This window comes from Vanellus vanellus (assembly GCF_965231255.1).
Source record: "Vanellus vanellus genome assembly, chromosome: 2".
In the NCBI taxonomy this organism is placed as follows: domain Eukaryota; kingdom Metazoa; phylum Chordata; class Aves; order Charadriiformes; family Charadriidae; genus Vanellus; species Vanellus vanellus.
Genome location: NC_138906.1, coordinates 31,801,573 through 31,827,921, shown reverse-complemented (window position 1 = coordinate 31,827,921; position 26,349 = coordinate 31,801,573). Strand labels below are relative to the sequence as shown.

At 41.0% G+C, this 26,349-nt stretch overlaps 1 protein-coding gene across 1 annotated transcript in view; it reads right to left on the bottom strand.

Annotated features, from left to right (window-relative positions):
• The window catches only part of SCIN (scinderin), a 51,306-nt gene that overhangs the window by 14,151 nt on the left and 10,806 nt on the right, over positions 1–26,349 (bottom strand). Inside the window, exons 4-5 of the mRNA XM_082479790.1 lie at positions 18,801–18,950; positions 2,374–2,466 (exon numbers count right to left, since the gene is read on the bottom strand). Coding sequence (XP_082335916.1) covers positions 2,374–2,466; positions 18,801–18,950 — 243 coding nt within the window. The remainder of the gene's footprint in view (positions 1–2,373; positions 2,467–18,800; positions 18,951–26,349) is intronic.

The window sequence follows — 26,349 nt, the reverse complement described above, 5'->3', positions numbered from 1 at the left end:
AATAGAGGGAGATGTAGTGTTAATTTTAGTGAGTTTGTTGGCTCCCCGTCTCACTACTTCTTAAAATACATCCGTTTCATATTCCACTTTCAATTCAACTGCTCATTTAGTAAACACCTCACAGTTAAAAATCTGTATTTTCTTCAGCCCCTCCTATACAATCAGCTGAACTGGTGGAGACCCCAGGTGTCAACCCGCGCTGAAGCCAAAGGTACGTATACATGCTGAACAAGAGCATTTGAAATTATCATAAAATAGTCCTACAAAGGTATTAACAAGTGAAATACCTACATTTGTAACCTACAGTTTTTTAATTGGAAACTGTAACATAGGACCTGTTGGAGAATGTGCTTTGAAACCTCTACCACCACTGTAAGTTGATGTAGACCTTTAAAACCTTTTAAAATTCACTCCTGCATGGTTGAAAAGACCAGTTATTACTACTGAAAAGAAGTTATTCCTATTGTAATAACTTTTCTAGCAGTCTTTATTTCCTTCCATAATTAAATATTAATTTTAAATACACCATTATATCTTATATTGTGCATTATGGAAGCACAAGATGGAAATGAGCACTGCATACAACAAACAAAAATCAATTATTACACCTACTGTGAAGACTCACTGTAGACCTGTCTCCTGACTTTGACACTCACTGTAGCAGCACATTTAAATTTAGCTAACAGAGCTCTGTTAGTAGGACCCACGTACTTAGGGGAATTTATTAGATAGCCACAGAATTTTCTGAGAGTTCTTAGGATTCTGAAATTCACTGGAAGTACTTTTCTCTTCTCTAGTATTGTCTTACTACAATGGTCCTGATCATACATGCAGGCCTTCTTTTTCTTCTTCTTTTTTTTTTTTTTTGTTGTTGTGTTTGTGTTCTTTTTTCTCTAAACTCCTGCTATTAAGATTTATATGTGCCAGATTTTTTGGCAAGAATGGAATGATTAATGGGAACTAAACACAGCAGATAGACAACAAGGACCAAAAATGGCCTTGTAGCACTGATGTCCTGATATAGGCTTCTTGTAAACCCCAGCCACACACATGGGTAGGGAAGGATCCCATAAGAGGCAGGGAGAGAGGCGGCTCCGTCCTGCTGTGGTCTGTGGGATGCAGGACCGGTGGAGGGGGTGACTCAGCCCCTCTCACACTTCACAGCAGCTTCGAAGCTACTGTAGATGGCACCTACAAGGTCACATACACGGTGATCCAGTAGCACTTAGTGCTGTCAGAGTGTTGCCACTTGTTGACCAAACCCTCCTCGTTACAGGACTACAGGGAAGAACGTACATCGTCTACCAGTAGAAGATTCTTCTCTATCTCACAAGGCAACCCCATTGCATGAGCCAGAGCACAAAGTGCTGAAGAGAAAGATCCAGATCTCAATGCTAATGAGGGCTTGTAAAAAAAATACTCTTGCTATCTTCAGAAGAAAATACTCTTTTTTTTCTTGGCGTGGGGATAAAAGCCTTTTCTAAATTTCATTAAAAACATCCCCTTTTTCCAAACACTTTCTCACGTCTTTTCTCATGTGGGAGAATATGAAAGAAAGTGGAGCTGGGGGGGAGAGAAAATACAGGCCTGCAAATAGTTTGGATTATTTCAGTTCTTCAGTTTTTCAGTTCAGTGGCTTCTTCCAATGAAATGAAATGTCTATACATTTTCATTTCAAAACATTTTTTTTATGAGAAAGGATCACCTACAAAAGCCCAAGTCTGCTTTGGCACTGGTAATTAAGAAAATGTTTTGGACTGCTCCTAAAGTTAATCACAGACTACTTGTTGAATCATGTATTCCATAAATATAATCATAAAATTCCTACTGATTTAAATGGAGAAAAAAAATTATCCATTTTGTTTATAAGTATTTTTTCTGACATTGGCACTCTCCTAGTCGATGATAAGCCATTGCAGGTGAGGAATGAGGAAAAGGGTATTGCAAAAGAAAGGAGTTTTGCATTCAAATTCTATCAGATTTTTATTAGAAAAATATAACATAACTGTTCATCTCTCAAACTCTGCTAAAAATAACTAAAGCATATATGGCTACTAAAACTCTCACTTTTAAAATCAAGAAGACAGGAAATATAATTTAAGACGAGTTAATTCTTCTTTGACCTGCACTGAGTGGTTCATAGGCCACGCTTAACTTGTTTTCTTAGTAAACGGGACTGCAATCCATTTTTTTTTTTTCTCAAATTACCTGGCCTGTCTTGATTGACATCCATTGAGAAACTTGTCCATTGGCCACAAATCAACTAATGCCACTGCAGTTCTGTAACTGAGGCCAGAACTCCATATATGAGGGCACCACATGCATGAATACTGTTGAGTGTACCTAACTTAAAAAAAAGTATAAATTACGTACCATATATAGTTTAGCGCTTCTCCTGTTTGTAATGTCGGCCAGCTCATCATCATCATCACCACATTCAGGAAGCTCTGGCTTGCTCCCTAAAACCTGTACAACAAGAGAATAACAAGTTAAATGCAGAGAGAGAGTAAGTGCTATAGTATAAATACCTAAAACCATAGCGTGTTGTCCCAGTAATAGATTAGTCAGGATCATCTTTACATGTAATCCAATCAAAATCCAAACTCACGGATGACTTGTTCACAAATATATGGATAAGTTTAATAACTGTGTCAGATCTCCAGCAGCATTAGAACTACATGCTGTCTTTCCTGCAAGCCAACTTGCTGGTTGTCTATAGACTAGGATAGGAAATGATACAGAGAAAAAAAGCATCAAAGGATACACACACACACAAATACACAGAAGAGAAGTTTACGTGATCCTACTCTATGTGTCTGTTTATATGTCTGTCTTCCCCCTTTTCCTCCCAGTAACTTCTAAACGGTCAGCAAGCAAGTCTTACAATTTGGGGAATAACAGTACTCTTGAAATGTTTGAAAATACTAAAATTAAGATAGACAAAGTAAAATATATGAGTTTAAATTCTCTTTAAAAATACTTAAGTATTAAGAATTAATTAAAGAGAATTAAGAATTAATTAATAACTTAAGTTAATACAAATATCCAATTATGTTTTTAAAAGTTTACAGGTTCTTAATCCTATTTCAGGAGGAAAAATTAGCTAAGGTCTTGAAAAAAATTTATGGGATGAGAAAAACATTTTCTTGCTCCACCACCAGAATGTCAATTTTAACACTGTGGTAGTTTTACACCATGGGTAACCTTATAACAACTATTATGACAAGAAATTTACAGAGGTTCATCAAGAATATGTAATGGTCAGGCAGCCACTATTAGATCCTAGTTACTCATTCTTACCGATCTTTCCTTAGTGATTCATATATGACCAGATCCGAATGTTACATATAGAAGTTTATGTATTTCTATGAAAATCTGTCCCAGAGTGAAGGTAGTAGTAACCGATATGTCTGAGTAATTAAACCTCAACATCAAGTCCAAGGGTAGTGCCAGCCTTCCTATTGACACAGTGCATTTGCATGGAACATGGAGTCACATGCGAAACCACTGTAAATATTTGATAACAGGGAAGCCTGGCAAAGCATACAGCTGCAATTTGGAAAAAAAAAAAACAACCCACAACAAACAACACACAATATAGTCTAAATATTTAATATATATCTGCCATCTGTGGAGTTTCCTGACCTGGTAAAGCCAGTAAAATACTTGGCCTTGTAAAGTGTGTCGCTCTGGTTTAATCTGAAATATTTTAGTCGTCGAAGAAGAAAAAGTAAAGTCCTGAGTGTTTAAGAAAGATGTTACCAATAGCTTTTCAGTAGCTATCAGTCAGTATTTCCTGAATTTACGCTACGTGGCTGCAGATTTACTAATGTATGGGCCAAGCAGCAGGGCCACCATGATGAGGAACGGCTAAAAACAATGGGTGTATGTGGCACATGGGCACAAAGTTTCTGAAAGTGTTTTCCTTCCTAGGTTTTCGCGCTAACCAGCAGCCTACATACATGCTGTAGAGAGCCAAGAACAATGTTGTCTTTGTAATACAAGGCTCAGAAAATAGCCAATGGGTCTTTACCCGCAGACAGTGAATAGGTTTGAAGGTTTTATAACATTTGACTTTCAGTGATGATTAAAAGGATAAAGAGTCCCGTTAATAAAACTTCCAGAAGTCCATACTCACTAGTGCTCTGATTAATTAGGTATTTCCAGCAAAAAAAAAAAATACACCAAAAAAATTACACACAAAAATTGTGATTCCCGATATAGTAAAAGTCAGCGTTTTCCCTTGCTGTGCCTATAGAATACCGGTGGCACCACAGTTATTTTGCAGCTTTGTTCTAAGATGCTTAAAGTGATATAAAATAAACTGCTCTTAAAATTTTCTGCTTGCCCAGGGAGTCTTTGAAAACTACGCGGGTGCCACTCTAAATATTTTTAAACAAGGCTAAATAGTGCCTGTTGGTGTCTGTGAAAGCATCTTGACAGAAGCAGCCTCTCTATTCCCAGCACAGTCTGGGAGCTCCATTCTGGTGGCAATTAAACCAAGCAGCCTCTATAATTTAAAAATTCGGCTTTAAAATTGGCCCCGGCACAGTTTAGATTGCTGGCCTGACCTGCTGCTGTTTTAAAACTGCATGTAGAAATGTTTTTCTGAACTAGATAGAGAATTATTGTCAGACTCCCTAATTCTTATCTCAGGAAGTCTCAGTTCATCAGTACTGTCACAGTGAGAGGGGTCAAAACCTCCTTTACGCAGGTGCACCTACAGTTATGAGATGAAGTGCCCTGGAAAGGGCAAAGACATTCTGGTTCTGGGGAAATCCATTCACAATTCACTAAACAGCAGTTTGCATAGCAGCTTCTCTAGCCAAAGCTAACCCTGTGCTCCAGCACAGGCAAGCAGAAAAGGAACGTTACTCATTTTTGAATTCTTCTGCAGTTTCCCAGAGGAGCCCAAAAATAAATGGAGAAAGGTCTTGAGGGAGCTCCCTTCTCCTGCATTTGAAGTCACAGTTGCTTGTAGATCCCGGTATTTTGAGGGCCCTTGTTAAGAAGGGACAAGATGTGCTTCTGCTCCCACCACATAAAAAATCCAGGACTTGTGAGGAGGGCTGTGCAGCCAACACAGCCGTTAGAATATGCCTTCAGCTGAATCACTAAAGGGTATGCAGAGCTATGTGTAGAAAAACCAGAAGATGATACAAGATTAAAATGACCTAAGGCATGTGAAGACACCAATTGTGAAGAGATGCAGCGTGCACTATGTATACTCAATATGAAGTGAAATACGTATAGTCAGTACACTTTGGTATTGCTAGGAACAACTTATGTCATTCCCAACGCGCATTAATTTCAGCCGGTTTGTCTTACAGACTGGAGGATGAGACAGATCGTGGAAGGAAAAATCCTGTGCTTAAACAGAAAGCAATTTCTGTCAAAAAAAAACCCTGTTAAGTTCTGTCTTAAAGAAATGCCTTCCAGAGAAGTTGCCTTTCCTCCTAAGGCAAACTGCAGTGCTACGGCTGAGTCCACACGCAGCCACACGTCTGCCTGGATGTTGTGACAACTGATAATTTTATCACTAAGATTACAAAGCATATATTGAATGACAGCTAACTGCTATGCTGGAATTGGGTTGTATCGTTACCTAAGCCTATGGCTGGCTGAGTTGCAGATCTCCAGGGCACCTCACCTTTATGCAGGTAATTCTCATGTGATGCATCAAAAAGAAAACAAACCATGCCCGCTGAGACTACAGCCAAAGGCTCCCAAAGCTTTTCAGCAAGGTTCCCCACCAAAATGACTTAAACCAACAGTTTAAAGGACATTGAGTCTTCTGATTCTTAACTGCATATGCTCTTAGTTCACACAGATCCTGCGGTAGCTATATACACAGGACCTTGCTCATATAATTCTCCCTATACAGCTAGTCAGGCTGCTCCACTGCCTCTTTACAGCTTACGACCCAGTGTACTGACAGCCTTAGGCTGGCTCTCCTGGGCTGCTCTGAGGGTCGAGACTCGCAAACCTGCCAGGAATTCAGACCTACAAATCCACCCTACACACCTGAAAATAGCAATGCTGCCTTGGGGATGCAAAACAGCCTAGCCACGCTTTTCCCCAGACGTCCAATCCTATTGGCAACTTCAAGCCATACCTCTCATAAATGCACAGGTGCACACACAGGTTTTGAAAACACTTTTAAAAACATTATTTTTATTATTCTTTACTGCAGTAGAAATAATCTAAGGAATAATCATGGGCCCTGAAAGCATACCCATGCCCCAGCTTCTTTATTCTTTGGGCTTAGCGTCTTTGCAGCTGCTGATTGCCAAACCGCAGAGACTCTTCATATCAGTTCACCTTACCTGCCATTGGCAGATTAAGACATCAAACCACCCCTCGCTCTCTGTTGCTCCACCACAGACTGATACTTATCGTCTCCCCAGCATTGCTTCCTGCATGCAGGTTTATCAGAGTCCTGCAGAAAAGCATGAGCAACTCTGGCCTCAGCGAAGGTGCACACAGGTGTAGCGCTGCTATTCTGCAATGACCACTCTAACCTCATGGTCTATGTGAGGTTATTTAACCACTCGAGGTTTAATCTGCTTCCAGAATCCGCTATTAATCTGCTATTTCAGAACAAGGCATGCCCATACCTCGCTATAGCCTAACGCCAGCTTATTTCTCAATGAGCGCATCAGACTGCTGAGTTAGCGTTGTTTTAGCAAAAGTATTCATTAACTCCGTACCTTTAGATCTTGTCTATGAGGGGTATAACAGGAAATCAATCTGCATTAACTTTATAAGCTTTGGGTTTTTAAGTTCTGTTAAACCTTTGTGTTAATGCTCTTGGGTTAGTGCAAGAATGTCATAGTGGAAGCCAGCAGAACGTCAGTTCTTCTACAACCACTGCCCAAGTTCACTCTTATCTTGTGGGAAACACAACGTAGCTTATCCTGCCTGCAAAACCATAATCCCCTTTCATATTCTCATGTGCACGAGCTCTTCTCTGTAAATATCTGCACACCCTCAGAAAAGTGCAAAATACAGAGCCAAAGCTTTTACTGACAAGTGAAATTCCGCTCTGTTTCCCTTAGAAAAAGAATAAAAGAAATCACAGACAAAAGGTTTCTAATCTGCAGGAATGTGACAAGGTAAATAATTTAAAATAAATTCATCAAAAGAAGAAATTTAGCAAACATTGTCTTCATAACTGGAGAAGCCGGCTTTGTAGCATAAACTAGTTGGTATTGATTTAATGGGAGCAAGAAGTTTGCAGAGTTCAGTGAGGCTGAAAATCCAACTAGGAAAACAATACTTGGAGAACACATCAGGTGAAGGTTAATTAAGAGAGAAAACCAGTTTTGTACAGTTTAACTTGTGTACACGAGCACTGTATTTGTGTTCCTTCTTGCTATAAACAGTTTGCGTTAGGTTTCTGGTCTGAAACTGAACTATTTATTGTGGCTGTGATCCCAAGCCTCAGATCTCAAAAACACTCAAATTCCCCTCTTTATACGCTAAGAGCAATGGAAAGAAAAGCAAGACATTTACATAGCTTAAAGCTGTCTTCTGCGCCTGACATTTTATTCCTTAATACTTTTGGAAAACAATCAGGATTAGTAGCTCATCATTTACTTTCTTGACCGCTCTGACATAAGCAAGTATATCCTGCTCCCACAAACTCAAGGTACACATATGGGCTGTGACAGAGAATAAATCCTCTGTGCAGGACTGTAAGTCTGAACTAGTGGCACAATGTGAACTCATTGGCAGATAGAGGCTTAGATTTTTATAAACCTTCAAAGCCGAGAAAAGCGTTACAAGGAATGTCTTTCAGAAATAAATAGTCTCAAATATCTACTCCAGTAGCCTGTAAAGGGAAAAATTCCAGCAGAGAGAGGAAAGGCTGAACATGATTAGGGGACTGGAACACCTCTCATGAAGAAAGAGCGAGGGAATTGGGTCTCTTTAGTCTGGAAAAAAGACGGTTGAGGGGGGACCTGATCAATGCTTATAAATACTTAAAGGGTGGGTGCCAGGAGGATGGGGCCAGGCTCTTTTCGGTAGTGCCCAGTGACAGAACAAGAGGTAACGGGCACAAACTTGAGTACAGGAAGTTCCACCTAAACATGAGGAGGAACTTCTTTACCTTGAGGGTGGCAGAGCACTGGAATAGGCTGCCCAGGGAGGTGGTGGAGTCTCCCACTCTGGAGACATTCAAAACCTGCCTGGAAGCGTTCCTGTGCAACCTGCTCTAAGGTGTCCCTGCTCTGGCAGGGGGGTTGGACTAGGTGATCTCCAGAGGTCCCTTCCAACCCTATGATTCTATGATTCTATGATTCTTTCTATGATGCAGCCCAGTAACCACCTGGCTGACCCTGGGTACCAGCGCAGCCATACACCCTGAGGCTCATCAGGCAAAGGTGGCTTTAGGGCTTTGCTGCTTAAGTACCCAGCCGCAGTTTCATTTCTAATCATTTTAGATTATTGGTTCTCCTGCCAGAGCACAACCACTGCAGAGGATATTCTGGTCCAGACAAAAATGACTTTTGACACTGGTCAGATTATGAATAGCTGAATATGCTTATTTCACTGCTTATTGTAACCTGGAGCTCTTTCCATCAATCTGAGCAAACGTTCATAGTCTTAGTAAAAATTCAATCCCATCAGGAAAAAAAAAAAGTCCTTTCACTAAAGTGCTGTAAGGTAGCTACCAGGATTTCTGCCTGAAATTGCCTCTCACTACCAATTCCAGCAACAACAGACATCATTACACGCTCACCTTGAGCAGAAGACCTCCCACCTGCCGGAACAGAGATTGAAAATAAGATGGAAACAGCCATAATGCACTAAGAAGCAGACAAAAGGATGTTTTATGTTAACAAATAGTTCTGGTATGCTGTTAATAGTTGAGGGTTTACCATGTAATTTAGCAGAAGGACTTTCTGGTATTAAGGTCTAAACCTGATCTGTATGCATTCGGATTGCTATAAAACAGCAAAACGCATCAGTAGCTCATGGCACTTTTGACACATAAATTATGGCCTACATTTTTTAGCCAGTTTCTGTTGCCTCAGGAATTTCAAATGCAAATCATAATTTTATTCATAGCTCTATGCTTAACTTCCTAAAAACAGGGCATTAGGCTTTGGCAGCTTTTCACACAATATTTGCAACTTTGCATATCTGTCTGGGATAATTTGAATATAAAGCCTTTACTAATATGATAATGATACTCTATCATTAATTTTCTGCTCTGTGAAACAGGCCACAGATAACATGCTCACAAAAAAAAGTATCTAGATCAGTCTTGAGAGTACAAATTCAATGTTTTTCAATAGTTTGCCTCCGAGGAAAAAGAAGCTACCTTCTGTCCTGCTGGGACTACACAGCTGGCAGTATTTAAGCGAGCTATTTACGCTGAGATCGGGCGTGTATGAAATGAGTGGAGGAAACCCCCAGCCTATGTTATCTTCAAATGCCTTCAAGATGAACAGTGATCCCACACTAAGGAAACCAGGAGGGTGAATGGCAGTAACTATGCAAACACAACAAGACTTTTTGTAACCATTACTGCTGCTGAACATTGAGAATTGAGCTGTTCGGCCACCTGCCTACCTGCAGCATAATTAAAAACACAATAAGTAATCACCCCTACATCTTTTTTGCATTTATACTAATCCTTTCTGCCTCATTTTTTTAAATCTTACTCCTTTGTTACATCCTCCTCTGATACCAGCAGAAGTATTAGAAATGAGACCCAAATCCTGCAGACTTGCACATACGCATGAGATGCCTGTTTTTTCTGCTTGATTGGGACATAAAGTCAGGCACGCACTGAAGCCTCTGTAGATCTCAGTTTGAAAGCCTTATGGATAAAAAACCCATATGTGCTGCATGACAGTGCATGCTCATGTGTTGGAAAATAACTAAATGCAATAAATCAAGTAACTCACGCCAGCAGGGAGGCTCAGACACTATCTATCTGCTAAAATTCAGAAAACCCCCAGCTTTCTGTTTTGTAAGTGCGCACAGTTTTGCAGCAGAGCATTTGCAATGGCACCACGCCGGCAGCTCTATAGCAATAATGGGGTAAAAAGCGGAGTATGGCAAATACCCCGTGGAGCCTGAAGCAGCAGGGAGCGAGCTGGTGGAAGCGGCAGGCGATCGGCACAAATTTGGACCCTAATGTTTAAAAAAGCAAACCAGAGTATTCTGAAAGATTTTCTCTAATGCCTCCTGATGAGGCCTGAAATGAATTAAATATTTATTAGGACAGAAAAAGAGAAAGGGCAAAAATGTTTCTTTCCCCTAGTTATATAGGAGATACATCCTGCTTAGCTCTTTGAAAATCACTTCCTCCTACTAGTTTAGGTGCCCTCCACTAACTGCTTTTAAGTTCCTACACCTCCTCAAAATTTGTTTAAAGGAGACAATATATTCAAAGGGGCTATGATTTACAGCTCTTAAAATTAGAAGTTGCAGCACTGATTACTCCAATTTTTAAATCCATCTTATGTCATTTTATTTACCTCTTATTTTTACAGACAAAGCTAGGTAGTATCAATAGGCAGTTATGTAAGCAAAAGACCTGGCCCTAATAACCTGCTTTGCAATAAATACAATAATTAGATTTATATATTTCTTCAGCATTACACACTCAGTGGTGGTGGAAATACTGAACTTATCCCATGACACATGGAACACTTTCTTCTATACAGCTGTTCTTCACGCTTGCCCAGATGTGACAGGACTTTTACTCCAGTGTTATATGGCCTGGATAGCGAACAGCAATCTGTGCATATCCAGACTCCTCTGAAAAAAACCCTATGAAGTTTTCCTCCCTGAGCCCTTCCTGCACTGCAGAAGTTCCACTTAAGAAAATTCAAAGGCAACCTTGAGCAGAGATCCCTTGAGAGTTGCTCTGCACAGGGGCTGGGATGAGGCAGACTTGCAGAAGAAAAAAAGAAAAAGGAAAAAGAAGAAAAAAAAAAGAAAAAGAAAAGAAAAACCTTTCAAGGTGCATTTGTCTTGGGGAAATGCTGGATTCCAGGGGCAGCATATCTCTGAGCTTTTTATACAGCAGGGAAACTCTGCCCTTTCAGTTCTCCATGAAATCCCCCTGTTGCTAGAATGTACATAGAAATAACCGCTAACAACTCCATGTGGAGATAACTGCTAACAACTCTTTTCTTTGGCCTTGTCTTCTTAATTGTGCTCATTTAATAACTGAAAATTATAGGGGGTTTTCATCAATAGATTTCTTGATAGTCTAGCACAGAAAGGAAAAAAGCCATTACAAACTCCATTAATATTCTAACATGTAATTATAAGATTATAATTGACTAACGTGGTAACCCTGCAAGCGCTACAGCTGCTGGAGAAGAAAACATAACAAAGATGAGTGGTTTTTTCACCCACAAGAATGCAAATGAGACGTTATAATTTAATTGCAAGCACTTCCAGAAATTCATTATGATTTTAGAAATTCACTAAAATACCTAGTATTGAAGCATCTTTCCCAGCATAAGAAATGAGGTTTTCAACCATCTATTATAAGAGCTGTTCTTAAACGATTTAGTTCATGCCATGCAGTATGATACGCCTGAACATTTTCTGATGTGAAATTTCTAATGCAGGCACTGAAACTCGTATTTGGAGACTTAATGAAAAGCCTGACTTTCAGATGTACTTGCCACCTGCAGTTCCTGTTCAGTTCCCTGTCACTTAAGTGCCTGGCTTCAGGCATCCAAGATTGAAAACTGCAGCTTGAAGAACACTATGGGTAACTCACAACGTCGCTGACGAGTCCTCTTTACCAGCCTCTGTCACTCTCGGGCAAAACCCCTGCTGATTTTCTACCTGGGCTTGGGGAAAAGACTGCGCCAAATGCTCAGCTGGTACAAAGCGGCTAAGCTGTACTGAAATCCAGGCCATGCGAGTTTTGTCTGAGTACAGGTTGCATAATCGAGTCCTTTAAATGGAAATTTGCATCAAGAAAAAGGACTGTCCTTAATGAAGGAGATACACTCGGTAATTAGAAAGAAAACACGACGCCTGGTTTTGACAGCTTGAAACTGGCTCCCTGCAGGGCAAAGGGTTTGTACTTTGTATCCATATTCATAGCCCATCATAAATTGTAATTAAACAGTGTAATGATTAATAAACCGCCACTCCTCAGATTGGACAGGTGTTGCTGTGAAAGGCGCACAAGCATGTGTAGTATTTTTCCCCATGGACTATTTTGAGTTTGTATCCCACAAACTTTTACTGTTCAAAATGGCAAGACCCAAATTGTGTTCTTACTGGCACTTGCGTATATCCAAAACCAGTCCAGTGAAAAAGCGTATTTGGCTTCCTGAGGGGTAAATTAGACCCATAGTTTCAAAGGAACCTGAGAAAGTTGTCTGTTCATTTGAGTAGCCAACACAACTACAGCTAGTAACTATGGCTAGAAGTTCTGCTATTTTCTGCCCATTAGCTTTCTTAAGTCTCTGCATTCTCGTGAAAATGCTGTTAATTCCTCTCTGTGTGTTTTGACTGCTTAGCATAGTCCTTTCATTGTAGACTGGTACAATTTTCATTGTCCTCACCCCTGTCTCAATGCATTTCTTTTCCGTTTGTACATGACAGCGCCTCTGCCCCGGGACTGAAATTCATTTCTAGTATTTATTTCCAAAAATTCCCTGGAAGCTTGTCCATTTTTTCCAACTGTCTCAATTTAGATAATAAAAGATACTACTTTGGCTTACATACTCCCAAAGCCATGGATAATTTGGCCTAATATGACTTCATTAAGGTAGTTTTTGTATTGGGCATTTTCTTGCTAGTGAACAGGTCAGGCTGGACCATAATAGTTACAGGCAGTTCATTGCATATGAACTCGTAGCATCTGAGTAAAACTGTGTACAAGCTACACGATTAAACAATTGTTTAATCCCTAACAAATGCCTGGAGTTTGTATTCTGCAAAAGAAATTACCCCTCCTCCTCCTCCTCCTCCTCTTCTTCCTCCTGCATCACCCTCACTCCCACTGTTCCTCCACTCCTGTGTATACAAAACAAACAAACCTCTCCTTAGAGTGACTTGACCTCCTAATACAACCAAAAGCAAGGGAACAAGAAGAAACGCAAATGTTGTGAGTGCAGCAATAGCAATTTTTGCTTTTGCAGAGTTGTGATGGCAGATCTTACTCTCGCTGGCTCTGGGCTTGAACAGGTACCAAACTGGCAGGAGACTCGCTGCTCTTCGAGCCTTCTGCAATGATCCATGTGACAGGACCGGAGACTGCGGGAACCTGCCTAGCTCCTTCAGAGGAGCGTGTCTTTGCACTGTCAAACCCATTTATGCCAGTCACAAGTCACAGCAAGCCTTCGTTTCTCCCAGCTACCTCACCGTGTTCCGTGCCGGTCTTAGAAATTATCTTTGTTTTGCAGCAAATAATTTTTAGGGGCTTGAATTTAACAAGGAAGAAAGGGGTGGTCCTGATCTTCCGTTCCAGACGTGTATCCAGCTAATTTAAAGTTTACAGGAGCTTGACGTTGCGGTGACGTTTGGGTTATTGGAGTCTCCTCTGTAACTCGCATTTGCGATGGGCTCTTGTTAGTTCCTGTGCTCTTGAGATTTTATCCACATGACTGAGTTAGCACTGTGTCGTGCTACCAGTCCCTTTCCAGTTACAGAGGTGGGAAGGTGTGACTGGCTGTAATATGATCAAGCCATTCTTGTACCTCGGTGCGCAGCATTTATTCACACCTCAGGCAAAAGCAATCATCACTGAACACAATGGCATTCAGGAATTCTCAAGATGAAGCATTTCTTGGGAGCTTGAACAAAAAAAGGTGGGAGGAGAAAGGCTGCGTTATCAGAAAGGAGGCAGAGGTTCCCTCTGTTGCTCAATATTTAAACTTGCTGAATATTTACACAAGTATTTTATGAGAAGTAAGTTTGCATGCACCTGTTGTAAGGCCACTAGAACTCTATCAAAACCAGGCACACGACAAGTGCAAATGCTGAGTAAACAAAAGTCGTGGGTTTTTTTATTTAAAGGCAGAAGAGTTATTTCAAAGATACGTCCAAACGCGATTCTTCATTTTCTTGTGGTTTTCAACCTGTGGTTTTAGTCATGTTTCTCTGGTTTCATTATTTCAGCCATGAACATCAAAAACTTTTACAAAAATGAAACAAAAGCCAAAAGCCTCAGCAGTAAAAACTGAGGCGATCACGCTACCACGAGCTGCAGTTTTAAGGGAATCATTTGTAGGGGAACAATGAAACAGTCCTAAGAATCAGACAGTTTTGTCTGCGGAGAAAAGAGAACCATCCTGAAAAGCGTTAGCTGAACACTTACGATTAAATAGCAGGGACAGATGCAGGCTCAATACTTAGTTCGGTTAAAACTCAGTCTGTCCTACTTTTGCATAGGCTCTTACACCCTGCAGGCAGACTGTCACAGGTGCCTGAAATACTTAAAATGTCTCACAGGGAGATGAATCTATGTAGTCAGAACAGTACTGTCAATCTTAAAATCTTTCCAGGTGTCTAATATTTAAAATTACACAAATACAATAAAACAAATATACTAAGACTTTCTCTTCCTCTCCTACTTCATTTCTAGAGGCATGAAACGAGATCAAGGTGCTGGTGTGCTATGCACCGAGGACTGGATGCTTTGGGTCTTTCCCTTGGGTGGCTCAAAACTGAATTTCTGTGTTTCCTGCATTACTGCAAGCAGCTTCAGCTTGCTGACTGGCTAGAAAACTTCACAAAACCAGACATTTCCGAATCCTTGTTTCTCCAATTTGCCTTTACTCTGAAAACAGAAGCACAGCTTACACATTCACTACCCAAACAGCGGACAATAGCTTCACTGGAGAAAGGAAACAGGGTACCTCAGTCCTTCACTCATCCCACTCACCATTTCCCACAGTGCTGAGTAATGAGGTCATGGAAAACTTATGTTTAAAATTTAGCTTCCCCAGTTTTGTCCTCTCTGCAAAATTAGAGCGGGGATTTCAACTACGGTTAGAAAACTGTCTGTCCTGAGCACAGCTACCCGTTACTGTGGCTGCACTCTCAGATCTCTGAGATCTGTCGGGTATACAAACACAGTGCTGTGAGATCTCTGCTAACCACTGTGCAAGCAGCCAGAAGGACAAGCATCAGTGTTGGCCATCAGCCCAAGAGGGTTTCTGACAGGGCTAGCAGCTGACCCTAGAAGATTTTGGTCCTAGGTTAGCTTTGAAACCATGTATTCAGTGTTCCTTTTGGTTAACGAAAAAAAAAAAAAGAAGCGTTGTTAGCTCTAACCCTCATGCGGTCACTCTAGAGCAACCAAACTGACTCAAGCATTGCTAAGACCTATTTTTGGATTGGTCCCATGCAGATGAAAAACTTCCTGTAGCACAATTTGACCATTCAGACCCAAGATTCAGCAGACCGAGTAACTCTATTCAGCTGTTTACCTGTGAAAATCAGAGCAGAGTTGGCATCTGACGGATTTTACTAAGGGCAGCTGTGACTGTGGAGACCAGTCAGTCACAGTTACTGAGCAGCAACAGCAGCAATTTGTCCAAGGTGGTCCGTTGCTTTTTTAAATTTGCAAGGCAGCAACCCTAAACAGCACTGCTTATTTAAACCTGCCAGTCAGTACCTCACCTAAAGTGCAAACACAGAGGTGAAACCAGCTAGATTAAATACTTTTGGTGTGCTTGCACAGAAAGTTTCTGTTGCATCTTCGCAGTTGAAGAGTTGTAGTGGTTCCTGCAGTATCTTAAGAGATGACCTGTGCACCCACTGCAGGTCTGAGCTTTCCAGACATGCTGCGTTTCCCGAGTGAGAGCACAGGCTGGTCCCTGTGTGTTCCCAAGTGGCCCCTGGTCACTACAGCAGATAAAAAAGGTGTTGCTGCTGTCAGAACTACTCACATACCCTGCTTCTAGCCACTCTCTCCTTTCCCAGGGCGAACGAGCTGTGTCTTGCTGTCCTGCCACAGCGGTTCATCCAGCCCTACAGCGTGCTCCAGACAGCTCTCTCCCATGAGCAAATTGTTCCAAGCAGCCCCAGCCTGTTCCCAGTTCTCGCTAAAAATGGTGGTCGGGAGGAGGCAACCGCCCTTGTCAGACTAGTTCACCTCACCCGCGGCTCCCCAGCTCCCAAGGGGAAAGCGGGCTCGCTGGGAAACACCAGCCCGGCACGGCCGCTGCTGCCTCCGCTAATCCCATAGCAGGAGAGAAGTCTGGCAGGGTTTGCCGAATCGGCCTGTGTCTTGCCACCATGGTGGGGCGTAAGCACAGCAGTCGTGCTTTACCGGCTGGGAGTGACGGCTCTGTGCTTACAGAGTAGAGATGAGATCACTATCTGCTCTTTATCTTGGTATTGGTAGTGGGTGCGTCAGCCTCTGCCTGCTGAACGCTTTTCCAGCCGCGCTGCACCGGCAAGTTTAGCCGCTGATATGGAAGCAGATTTCTAGCTCACAGGAGGCGGAATCATTCCTGATGTTTATCAGAGGAGAGCATTTTAGGAAATCTCATTCTGATTTCAGTGGCATGCTGGATGGCAAAATGCATATTTAAAGCACATAATTCTTTTCCCTAGAAAATAAAATCAACTTTTTTCTAAGAATGGTGGCGATAGCAAAAATCCATCCTTCCTGATGCGGAGGGAAGAAAGGGGCACGATGCTGGTTTCAGAGCAGTCAGCCCCAGAGACTGCTACAGCAAGTTAGAAGCAATTTTGTGGGAGCAAGGAGAAATCAAAATAAAGAGCACCAGGAACTGGATACAATTTGAGCAGGAGTAGCAATTAATAGTTTTTATATGTTTGTGAGGTTAACTACACTCCTGGTTTATTAGCAGCACATTTCAGAGCTCAGACTGGAACAGCCAAAGCCCAGCTGCAGTCCCTGTTGCATGAGCAGCACTTCCAAAAGCAAGGCTACCTAGCACGATGCAGGCTAGAAGGTAAGCCCTGGCTGCTGACAAACACGCTCGACTCAGGTTCATGACAGCGGTGGCAATAAAAGCCATGAACCTACTTGCATCGAACTACCCATTTTTCTTTCCTCTGTATTCACAATCCAAAAGGCAAAGCAGAAACTTCTTCATATACTGCCGAGCAAGTGAAGAAAAGCCTTACTCCCTGGTACAGGAACAATACACTACAGGATCAAAATGCAACTTTGGCATTTTTCCTGCTTTTAATCACCTGTCAAGGTTGCTACAAAACAACAGTTGCACCCAGCTGAAAAAAAAGCCTGGCAAACAGGGGTGAGGCCAGTGTATCTGTGCGGCTCATAGCCTGTCAGGGGGACGAGGCAGCCGCCCCCCCCCAGCCATCCCTGTGGCAGCACAGAAGTCTGACTTTGCATCTGCATCTGTACCTTAGTCGGGTAAGAGGTGCAAAGTGCAGCTGTTCTGATCAGTGCTCCCGACTCACACGTGAGTTTACCAGAAGCCCCGTGCAGAGCCTCGAGCGGTAACCCCAGGATGGGCTCGGCACTAGGAGGCTGCTGCCGGGGGACAAGTGCCAGCAGGTTCCCATGGTGCCACCCAGCCTTGGCCCGCAGCGGGCTGCAACCCAAAACCGTGATTCAAATAAGGAGCAGGAGGTTGGGCTTTAATTGTCAGCCTGTGAGCTTTTCATAAAAGTTATAGGTGCAAAACACGTGCCTCATCAGAGCCCGTGTGAGAAGTCTGTACAAGGAAGTAAAAGCCAGACAGAGCATCGGGGTTGTTTTTTTTTTTCCTTCAAAAATCTCCAGGGCACTGGGTGCCACCTCCCCTGTTTCTGGGCACATCCACAGGCAAAAAGTCTTTGCCAGCAGATGGAGAGATCATGCAAAGGCGTCACCACAGCTAGCACGGCCACGGGCTGGCAGCTCAGCACCTGGCACGTTTTGCTGCTGAGGCAATAACTAGGTATAGTCCATGTGACAAAACCAAGTGTAAGCACCATCAAAAATAATGGCATACCTGCATGCAGCATTAGCACTACTTCCTGAAGTTAATCTAAAGTGCAAGATAAAATTCTAACTGTACATTTTCCATTTTATTGAGGGACTGCTTTATGACCCTGCTTCCCTCTTCCTTCTTTTTAGAGAATGAATGGAAAAAGCTTAATTTAGCACACAAACGCTAAGCGACAATGCTTTTATTAGTATGTGGCCTGCAACAAGGCATCAGTGCTCATTAATTTTTTCAAGATCCGACAAGTCCATAAATTGGGGATATTTTTTTTATCTACTTTGACCAACTCAGTTATGAAATCTAAATTCTGGTTTTTAAGTAAACGGTTAAACTTTCTAAACATACAAGCAATAGGCTCAGTAGGGTTACTAGAGGTTAGGTACATAGGAGTTTGTAATAAAGTGGTGATGCAATGCAGTGTGCTTGGCCCTATGCATCTCCATGCAATTTCCTACATTTATTGACATTCTAGATGTAGTAATTCTATGTACTTCCTCTTGTTTGGTGCTGTCCCACCTCGATGCTGCTCTTTCCTCGTATGGAGCAGATAGTGTGGTTCAGGTACGAGCTGTGATGTTAAATTCAGTCACCCTACGGCTAATTCTGTCACCCTGTAGCCAATTCTAAAAAGTTTAGTTCTTGAAAAAGTATTCTCAGACGGTTAGTTATCTCAGATGCTATTGCCCAATAAAGTTAACGCTGCTTAGATAAGGAAGGAAAAGATAATTAAACTGACCTGCCTTAACCTAAATCTGACTTCCTGGAGCCCTTGAAGAACACAAGGTTTGAGGCCAATCCTATTTAAGTTCCTGAGGTGTAAAAACATTTTATTCACAGCTATGTCAGTAACTGGTGCGCATATTACGATACCTCTATGAGCTGGTCTGGTTCACTCCCTTCTTCCACGGTAATTAATTTAGACCTTCCATTTCGTTCATTGTCCCGAATGCCAACAGCAACTTGAGTAGCCTTCAGCCGCTCGTATTTATTGCATGATGAGCCACACCACTGATAGATTTCCTAAAATAATTAAAAGAATGCACACATTAGCAATAAGATTCAACGCTGAGCAAAATTATGAAATTACTATTTTATTAATAATTATTTTACTGGATCCAAACCACCAGACTAGTAGTAAAGCTACATCTTTCAGAAATACTTTCCAGAAGTGATTTGCTAAGTCACCTAGATATTTGTAAGATGCAAGATATTTATGTAATGTAATTTAGCATCCACATATTAGGAGATCCCTCGTTCTCAGTCAGAGTTTTGGTTTGACTGAATTTTATCCCAAATACAGATACATCTTCAGCTATCTAAAGAACCTAAAACTCCTAAATTTGCTACTGCGAATTGTTTTTATTTTATATCTGGCAGTTCCTCTTCTATGCTACTTCAGCAGTGCTGGTTCTCATCTGTAGCAAGAAACAAAGTAATTTCAAAAGCTCAAGGAAAACCCTGACTGTATCTGCTACTCAAAGGTAAAGCTAGATCTTTCAATCATGTTTTTATTTTGGTGACTTTTTGCTGTATAACAACATTTGTCACCCACTCTGCTGCATCAAACCACAAAGCCAGTTCAAGCGCAAACAGATGACACAAGTGTTTTCAATAAGAAGCCTTCTTCACTGGAAGATTTTTCCTCAGTGTACAGCTGATCCAATGCTCATAGAAATTTATAAACCTCAGATTAATGCAAGCCCTTCCAACTGTAGTTATCACAAATGTCTTTGTAAATTACTTCTAAAGATTTACAGATCAGGAACAGGCAGTTTCTCTGGTCAGTTAAACCCCGTTCCTCCCCAGCAGAAGATGGAGACATACCTGGTCCCCCTTCCTGCCTCAGGAGCTGACTAAAATAAAGACAAGAGACACATCTGTAAAAGATGCCTCCATTCGGGAAACATAGCAGCTAGGAGTAAGCTTCTGCCACAGGGGCACTCCACCCCATCGTAGTTGTCACCTCTACAAGGAGCTCCTCAGCCACTGCAGCAGCAGCTCTTCATGCTGAGGAGCAAGTACCCTGGTGGCAGCAGCTCACTCCTAGGTCTCATCTTACAGGCCTTCAAGGCCTTCCTTTCACCTGGCTGAGTAGGTAGTGAATGGGTATGCCCCACACATGACAGGGAAAGCACAATCCAACCAGAACGGAGCATGTTCCCAAGGCACCTCTCAGGAGGGAGGGCCACCATAAACAGCCTAAGACAGGTCACCTAATCCAGTCACAGCACAGACCAAGGACCTCCAGTTTGAGCAAGTCCCATTCTTCACCCTGAATGCAAAGCATTTCAGAATAAAGAATTTAGATGTCAGTCTTGATAAAATTACTAAGAAGAGGCAGAACGTAAGCTGCAGAGGTGCTAGAGGCTGAGCTGGAAGGAGCTAGTCAAAGGAAATTAATCAGCTTGGCTGGTTGCTTTTCTTCCCCCCTTCCTTCTTCTGGAAGAATAGCACAGCAATAAAAGTACACAGTCATTTTCAACTCTAAAAAAAGTTGAACTGGTTTGTGTTCATCTACAATGCAAATAACAAGGATTTAATCAGAGCCCTCACTGAGCAAATTACTGGTGTCTTAGTTTTATGATGTATATACAACAGTATAAAACTTAGATTTCAGATGAAAACCTGTTTCATTCAAAAAAAGCTTTTTAAGCTATTTCTGCTGACCACTATCATTATTTAATAGTACTTGAAATAGAGGCTTGAGACAAGTGAGAGATGAAGTACAGCTTCTCACTGCTAGCAGATGCAAACTTTTAGAAGGCAGCTAATGTTGATGCTGTCTGCATGCGAAAGAGTGCTGTTATCTTCTGGTATTTATTTTTCATCAGCTTGGACACAAAAAAAAACCCCAAACTTGGTGATGTCACAGCCAAGTTCCCTTCCCTTCCAAAGCACCCTTCAAAGATGAAGTTTTAAGCTTATGTCAGGATTACATAAAATCCCAGAACTGGATCCCTTTCAGCTTGCAGATGTTATTCAATGAAGGGTGTGAGGTTTTTGGTTTGCCTTTAACAAATTGACTGTAGGCTTAAGACAAGAACAAAAAAACGCTTTCGAGTTCTGGTTTAAATACTGTCAGCTTACTAAGTATCCAGAATCTGGAGACATACTTGGCTTCAGGTCTGAACCTTCTCTTAAATCTGACTTTCGACATTTACACAGGAAAAAAAAAAAAAATCCGTGCATACGTGGAGAAACAGAATTTTCTAAAGAATTAATGAAAGACTGCCCTGAGTGTGTAGAGAATCAAATGTTTCAATTTGAGCAGATTTTTTAATATAGTTATTATAGCCATGCACTGCTTCAGCCATTGTCTCCCAAATTTTGGAAGACTTCTCAAAACACAAACTCCTTTAGTTTCTGAGAATTTCAGCACTCAAACTTATTCTCATCTTGACCTACCTCCTACTAATTAAGCTTCTTTGAAATTATGTGAGAAAACAGGAATCATTAGAGAGATAGGAGCAATAAATAGGAATTCTTTATTTCCCACAGTCTATAGGTGCAATAAGGAAGAGGAAGACGACATATATAGAGAATTAGCTGAAGAGGTTAGGCAGCTCTTGCCTTATCTCAGTGCGTATGCTGCAGTTCGTGGAGAAGACTTATTCAGAAAGGTTAAAAGTTCAGTTTCAGTTGTACGTGTCAGCCTTCTTTTGGTCTTTTGGTAACTGGCCGTGCAACCTCAAACACGTATTCTCATCTACAAAATGAATAGTATTTACTGTACTGACCACAAAGAATATTGCGAGGCTTAAATTGTCACTGCAAATTACAAAGACCTTTACTTCTCAGACAATAAGTTCACATTTTCTTTTCTTGGCCTCTCCTCAAGGTCCCACTGCACAGTGCACCCTGGCTATCCCACATTCACGGCCTATTCTCCCACTTTGCCTTCAGTCAGCAAGTGACTAAACGGAGCTTTCCTACTGTGCACTGGCTCTAGGCCGCAAGTCAGCCTGAGGAAGGAGAAAGACCTTTAAAATCTACAGTAATGGATTTCAGATTTTTTGATTTGCAGACTTCATTTTCCTTATGGAGTCCGCCTTCCCAAACTACAGAAACATTCCTACAAAATAATGTGGCCTAAATACTTTTGTCCCAAATTAAAATAAATACACATGAAATTCTGTTAGCTGCAACCGTGAGAAACCCTGTGTGGTAAGGTTTTCTCCTGCTGCATAAAAAACTGGAATCAACAAGCAGTGCCTGAAAGCATCCTTGATCTGGACTTCACATGGACGAGCCGTACCATTCCTATAAGCTCCATCTTCCCTAGTTATTTAAAAAATAGTGTTTTTAAAAGGTAGAGAAACAAGAATCTGATTCCTTTCACCACTATATAATAAAGACAGTATTCTTTATTAAAACCCTTACAGCTAAACTTCACGCACTGTGTAATTTAATAGAAGGAAGTGAGCAGCCAAAAGTCGTGAAACTGTCCCAAAGTATATAATATTTTACTGTATTTACTATAAGCACTAAACAAATATCTTAAGCATTCAGTGCTACAAGTCTTCAGGAGCTCATATTTAGTTAATTTTCTCTTCTGAAGTAAAATCATTTTCTCAATTATTTTTAAAGGTATCTAATTTTGAGGCCTCATGGTAGAAGTTCAGCTGGATATTTACAAGTTTGTCTTCCTGATACAATTTACCCATTTCAATCTCTAGGTAGATTGGGTTTTTAAATGTTAAAGCCACTTCTTGACAAGGCTTATATTTAGATCTGGATTTACCTGAAATACAGTCAGCTAGTTATCTAACCACATCCAAAAGATGACTGAGCTTTTGGCTTGTATTTTATTAGTCATGTATTTATTTTTAGACGTACATATATAGTGCTCAGCTAGGGCCATAATACGGTATTTAGCTTTAGCTCATTCAGTGCTTTCACAATTTCTTAGCTGTACTACACCTTCACTATTTTTGGGCTTGTTTTGCTAACCTTATTTTGAATTGGCCAGCTGACAAAAAATGTTTCCATTAAAATGAAAATAGACTTCAAGCGTTCACTCCCCTCAAAAAAAAAAAGAAAAAAAAAGGAACTTCATTCATCAGTAATCCCTGTGACAAGCCCAGTTTATTTTCAGAAGTTTGGACTGGCAGTATTATTTATTTTTTGTAATCTCTTTCACAGAATTTGAGAGAGATGCTATGGAAGAGAGCTATTCTGCTGCCCGATATTAATGGTTGTTGATACTCGTCAGATGACAGTGGGACAATTAGCAGCTCAGGGCAAGAAAAATGTTATCATGAATAATCCCAATGACCATTCTAGAATTCCTGAGGGAGTTCGGGAAGGCAAAGCGGGTCTACGCCATGCACACTGTGGTTATAGCGAGGTCTCTCCTCGTCTGCACATTTTGGGGATGCAGTTTGGTCTTCTAGTTCTAGAGTAGCAGGAGTCACTGCTTTCATTCTTAATAGCTTTTGGCCTGCAGAGTGATCTTAAGCAAGTCACATGAGATTTCTACAGCACATTAAAAATGACCCAACACTTAGCTTCTATACAGAAGTGTGTGGCAGGATGATTACGTATGGCTTGTGTAACTCTGAGTAAAAGTACCTTGGCACTTTTCCCTGTATGGAGAAGGATTGTGAAAGTATACCTCCTACCTTCCTGCTCCAGCCCCAAATGGCATGTAGAGCAAGAGAAGGAAAAATAAACAAAAAAAACCCTTAGTTATTTCAGAAGTGACAGAAAAACAAATTCTCCTTTCTAACACACAGCCACCTCTGTATTCAACTGGCAGCCTGCTCAGTTTGGAGGCAAATGAAAATATACGCTGTGTCCTGGTGTCTTTTCTATGAATCTTAGCCAGGACTATGAAAGCAAAACCAAGAAGCTTAAATTTGTGAAGAACTCACAATTTTGTTCTAGTTACAAACACGTCCTGAATATAAAAGTGTTTTAATCCTATGTCTTTGTTAAATTACCTATTAATTTCCAGCCAGTACTGTAACTGCTGATTTGCATTCTCTTACACGAAGAGACATGAAAAAGCTAAACAAATTAAATCAATTTCAAAAATCTATTTGAAGCAAATTTGTTGCAAAACTTCAATTTTGGTAGAAAATAAAAGTGAAATGATTAAGGGATTAAGTGTCATTACTCTTAAATATTAAAATAAAAGTTTAAGCTTTCATTAAGGAAAAACTTTAAGCCAAGTATCACAAGTTGGTGTGCCCCTATTTTTGTTGGCAGGCCCTGATGCACCCCAAGCCTGTCCACCTTTGCTTGCATCTACACCAGAACGTGCTCCCAGAATGTAATTGCACCTCAATTAAGAAAATTACCGCTCATAGTTAAGAGTCAGCTAAATCTATAGCGTGAATAGTGCCATGTCAACATGACATAGCTTGTGCTGACTTAATGTATGTCAGTCAGGATGTTGCCTCCTCTTCCTCTAAACCACAACGTTAGGTACGGAGGCAGAGGGACTGAGAGCAAGAGAGACCTATAGCTAAACCTACTCACTCACATGAAACACCACACTACATTCTTTTTACCCCCCCAACTCATACAAAAGGGCAAAAAGCAAGAAAAGAGGGTTTGTAAAGTTATTACTTCCTTAACTCCTCTCTTCTCTTAGGCTTGTTAGACAGAATCAGATCAGAGCGCAGGCAAATAACCACATCACAGAAAGCCACGGTTGTGGTTTCACAGTGGGTAGGTAGAGTAAAGGCCAATGTGGCTTGGAAAGCAAGGTGGGTCAGGAGGAGAGGACCTGTGGTGCAGGAGTGCCCAAAGGAGCCTACACGCCTAACACTCACGGGTGAGTGAGCTTAAGACACCGTTTTTCTTGAGGGAAGTAGAAAAAATACCTAGCAACACGAAAGGCAGATTGAACACACATGAACAGTGGCAAAGCTTTTATATGTATCTTATCATACTCCTATGTTTGTATCGGAATAATTGGCATGCACTCAGCTGAGACTCCATTCCTTCTCTTCATGGTCATTAATAAACAGCTGTTCTGATAAGGCACAAGTTCATTTTAGCTGAAACTGTTTTTTGTTAAAGTCTAGTCTCTAAAGTTAACAGATTTAGAGGAAAAATGCCAATACAAAATACAAATGGACCTGGAAAAAAGTTTTTATATGAACTGCAAACAACAGAAATGCTTCCAGTGCCTTCAGTTCTCAGTAGAAGCATTTATAAAACAAACACCAAGGTGATGTGCATTTGTAATTCAGACACCAAATTCTTGGAAACTAAATGGAGAGCCCTAAGACAAGAGTGTAGAGTTGTGGGATATTTTAAGCAAGAAAGAGCGCTAAATCAAGAAAACAACGTCCAAATGGTGGGGAAAATGACTGAACAGTGAAACTGAATAAAAGTGACTAGGATACAGCACTTTCTGTCAGTTCACTGACATTCAGTATTTTAGGAACTGACATATATGTTGAGAAGAATGTTTGGATTGAACCAGGTTAATATAGACTTCCGGAGATATTTTTCTTCTTAAATTATTCAATATTTTTCCTGTCTTGACTGTTGAAGTCTTGATACAGGCAGGGAAAAGAAAAAAAAAATAATTTCACATATTCATCAGATCTGCCTTTTTACATTTGTTGACGCTGTAATACAGTGAACCATTGAAAGTTGTGGAGTTCTGATGATCCAAAACAACCTCTGAATTCATTCAGGGAATGCTGCTGAGGCCACCACGAGCCTGGCCCTGGTATAATTACAGTAGTGTCTTTGTAATCAGTCTTGGAGTCTCCCAGTTGATTCAACTGGAACAAATTGTCAAAATAAAAATAAGTCAGATGTACCACAGTCATACACTTAACTACATTCATTTTTCCTCTCGCACCTGTTTTGCTGTATATTCTGGGAATGGCTGTTGCTATACCACAGTGCTTTAAAGGGTGAGTACCAGAAGGTACTTATTCTAAGTAACAGCAGCTCCAGCAGCAAAACATCTGGATTTCCTACAGTACCAGGAAGAAAAGTAACCTAAGTGAATCCTTGTGCATATATGTATGTCCCATTGACCTGACGCTTTAATGATAGTCTCTGTTTCAGCCACTTTTCTGCATACAAGTGGGGGCAAGGGGAAGCTTTCCAGTCCATAGCGTATGAAGGAAAACTACATAGCCTGAATACTGTAACTGAAGGGGGGGGGGGGGGGGCAGGGGGAGGCTTAATATCTTAATATTGATTTCTCTCCATCTGATGACTTTGGGACTATAACAATTTCCAGAATGCTGGGGCTGTAAAAATAATTGGTTCACAGATTTACAGAAAAATTAGACTTTTGCTTACTAGGATACACTGTGCATAGTTATAACCACATTTTTAAGCTGTTAAGTCCATAAAGTTAATAAAGAACTAAAGCAGTTTAGTTCTTCAAGCTCTGCTACTTGTTTGGCAACTCCCTGCTACAGCAGAGCAATAGTTTAACTGG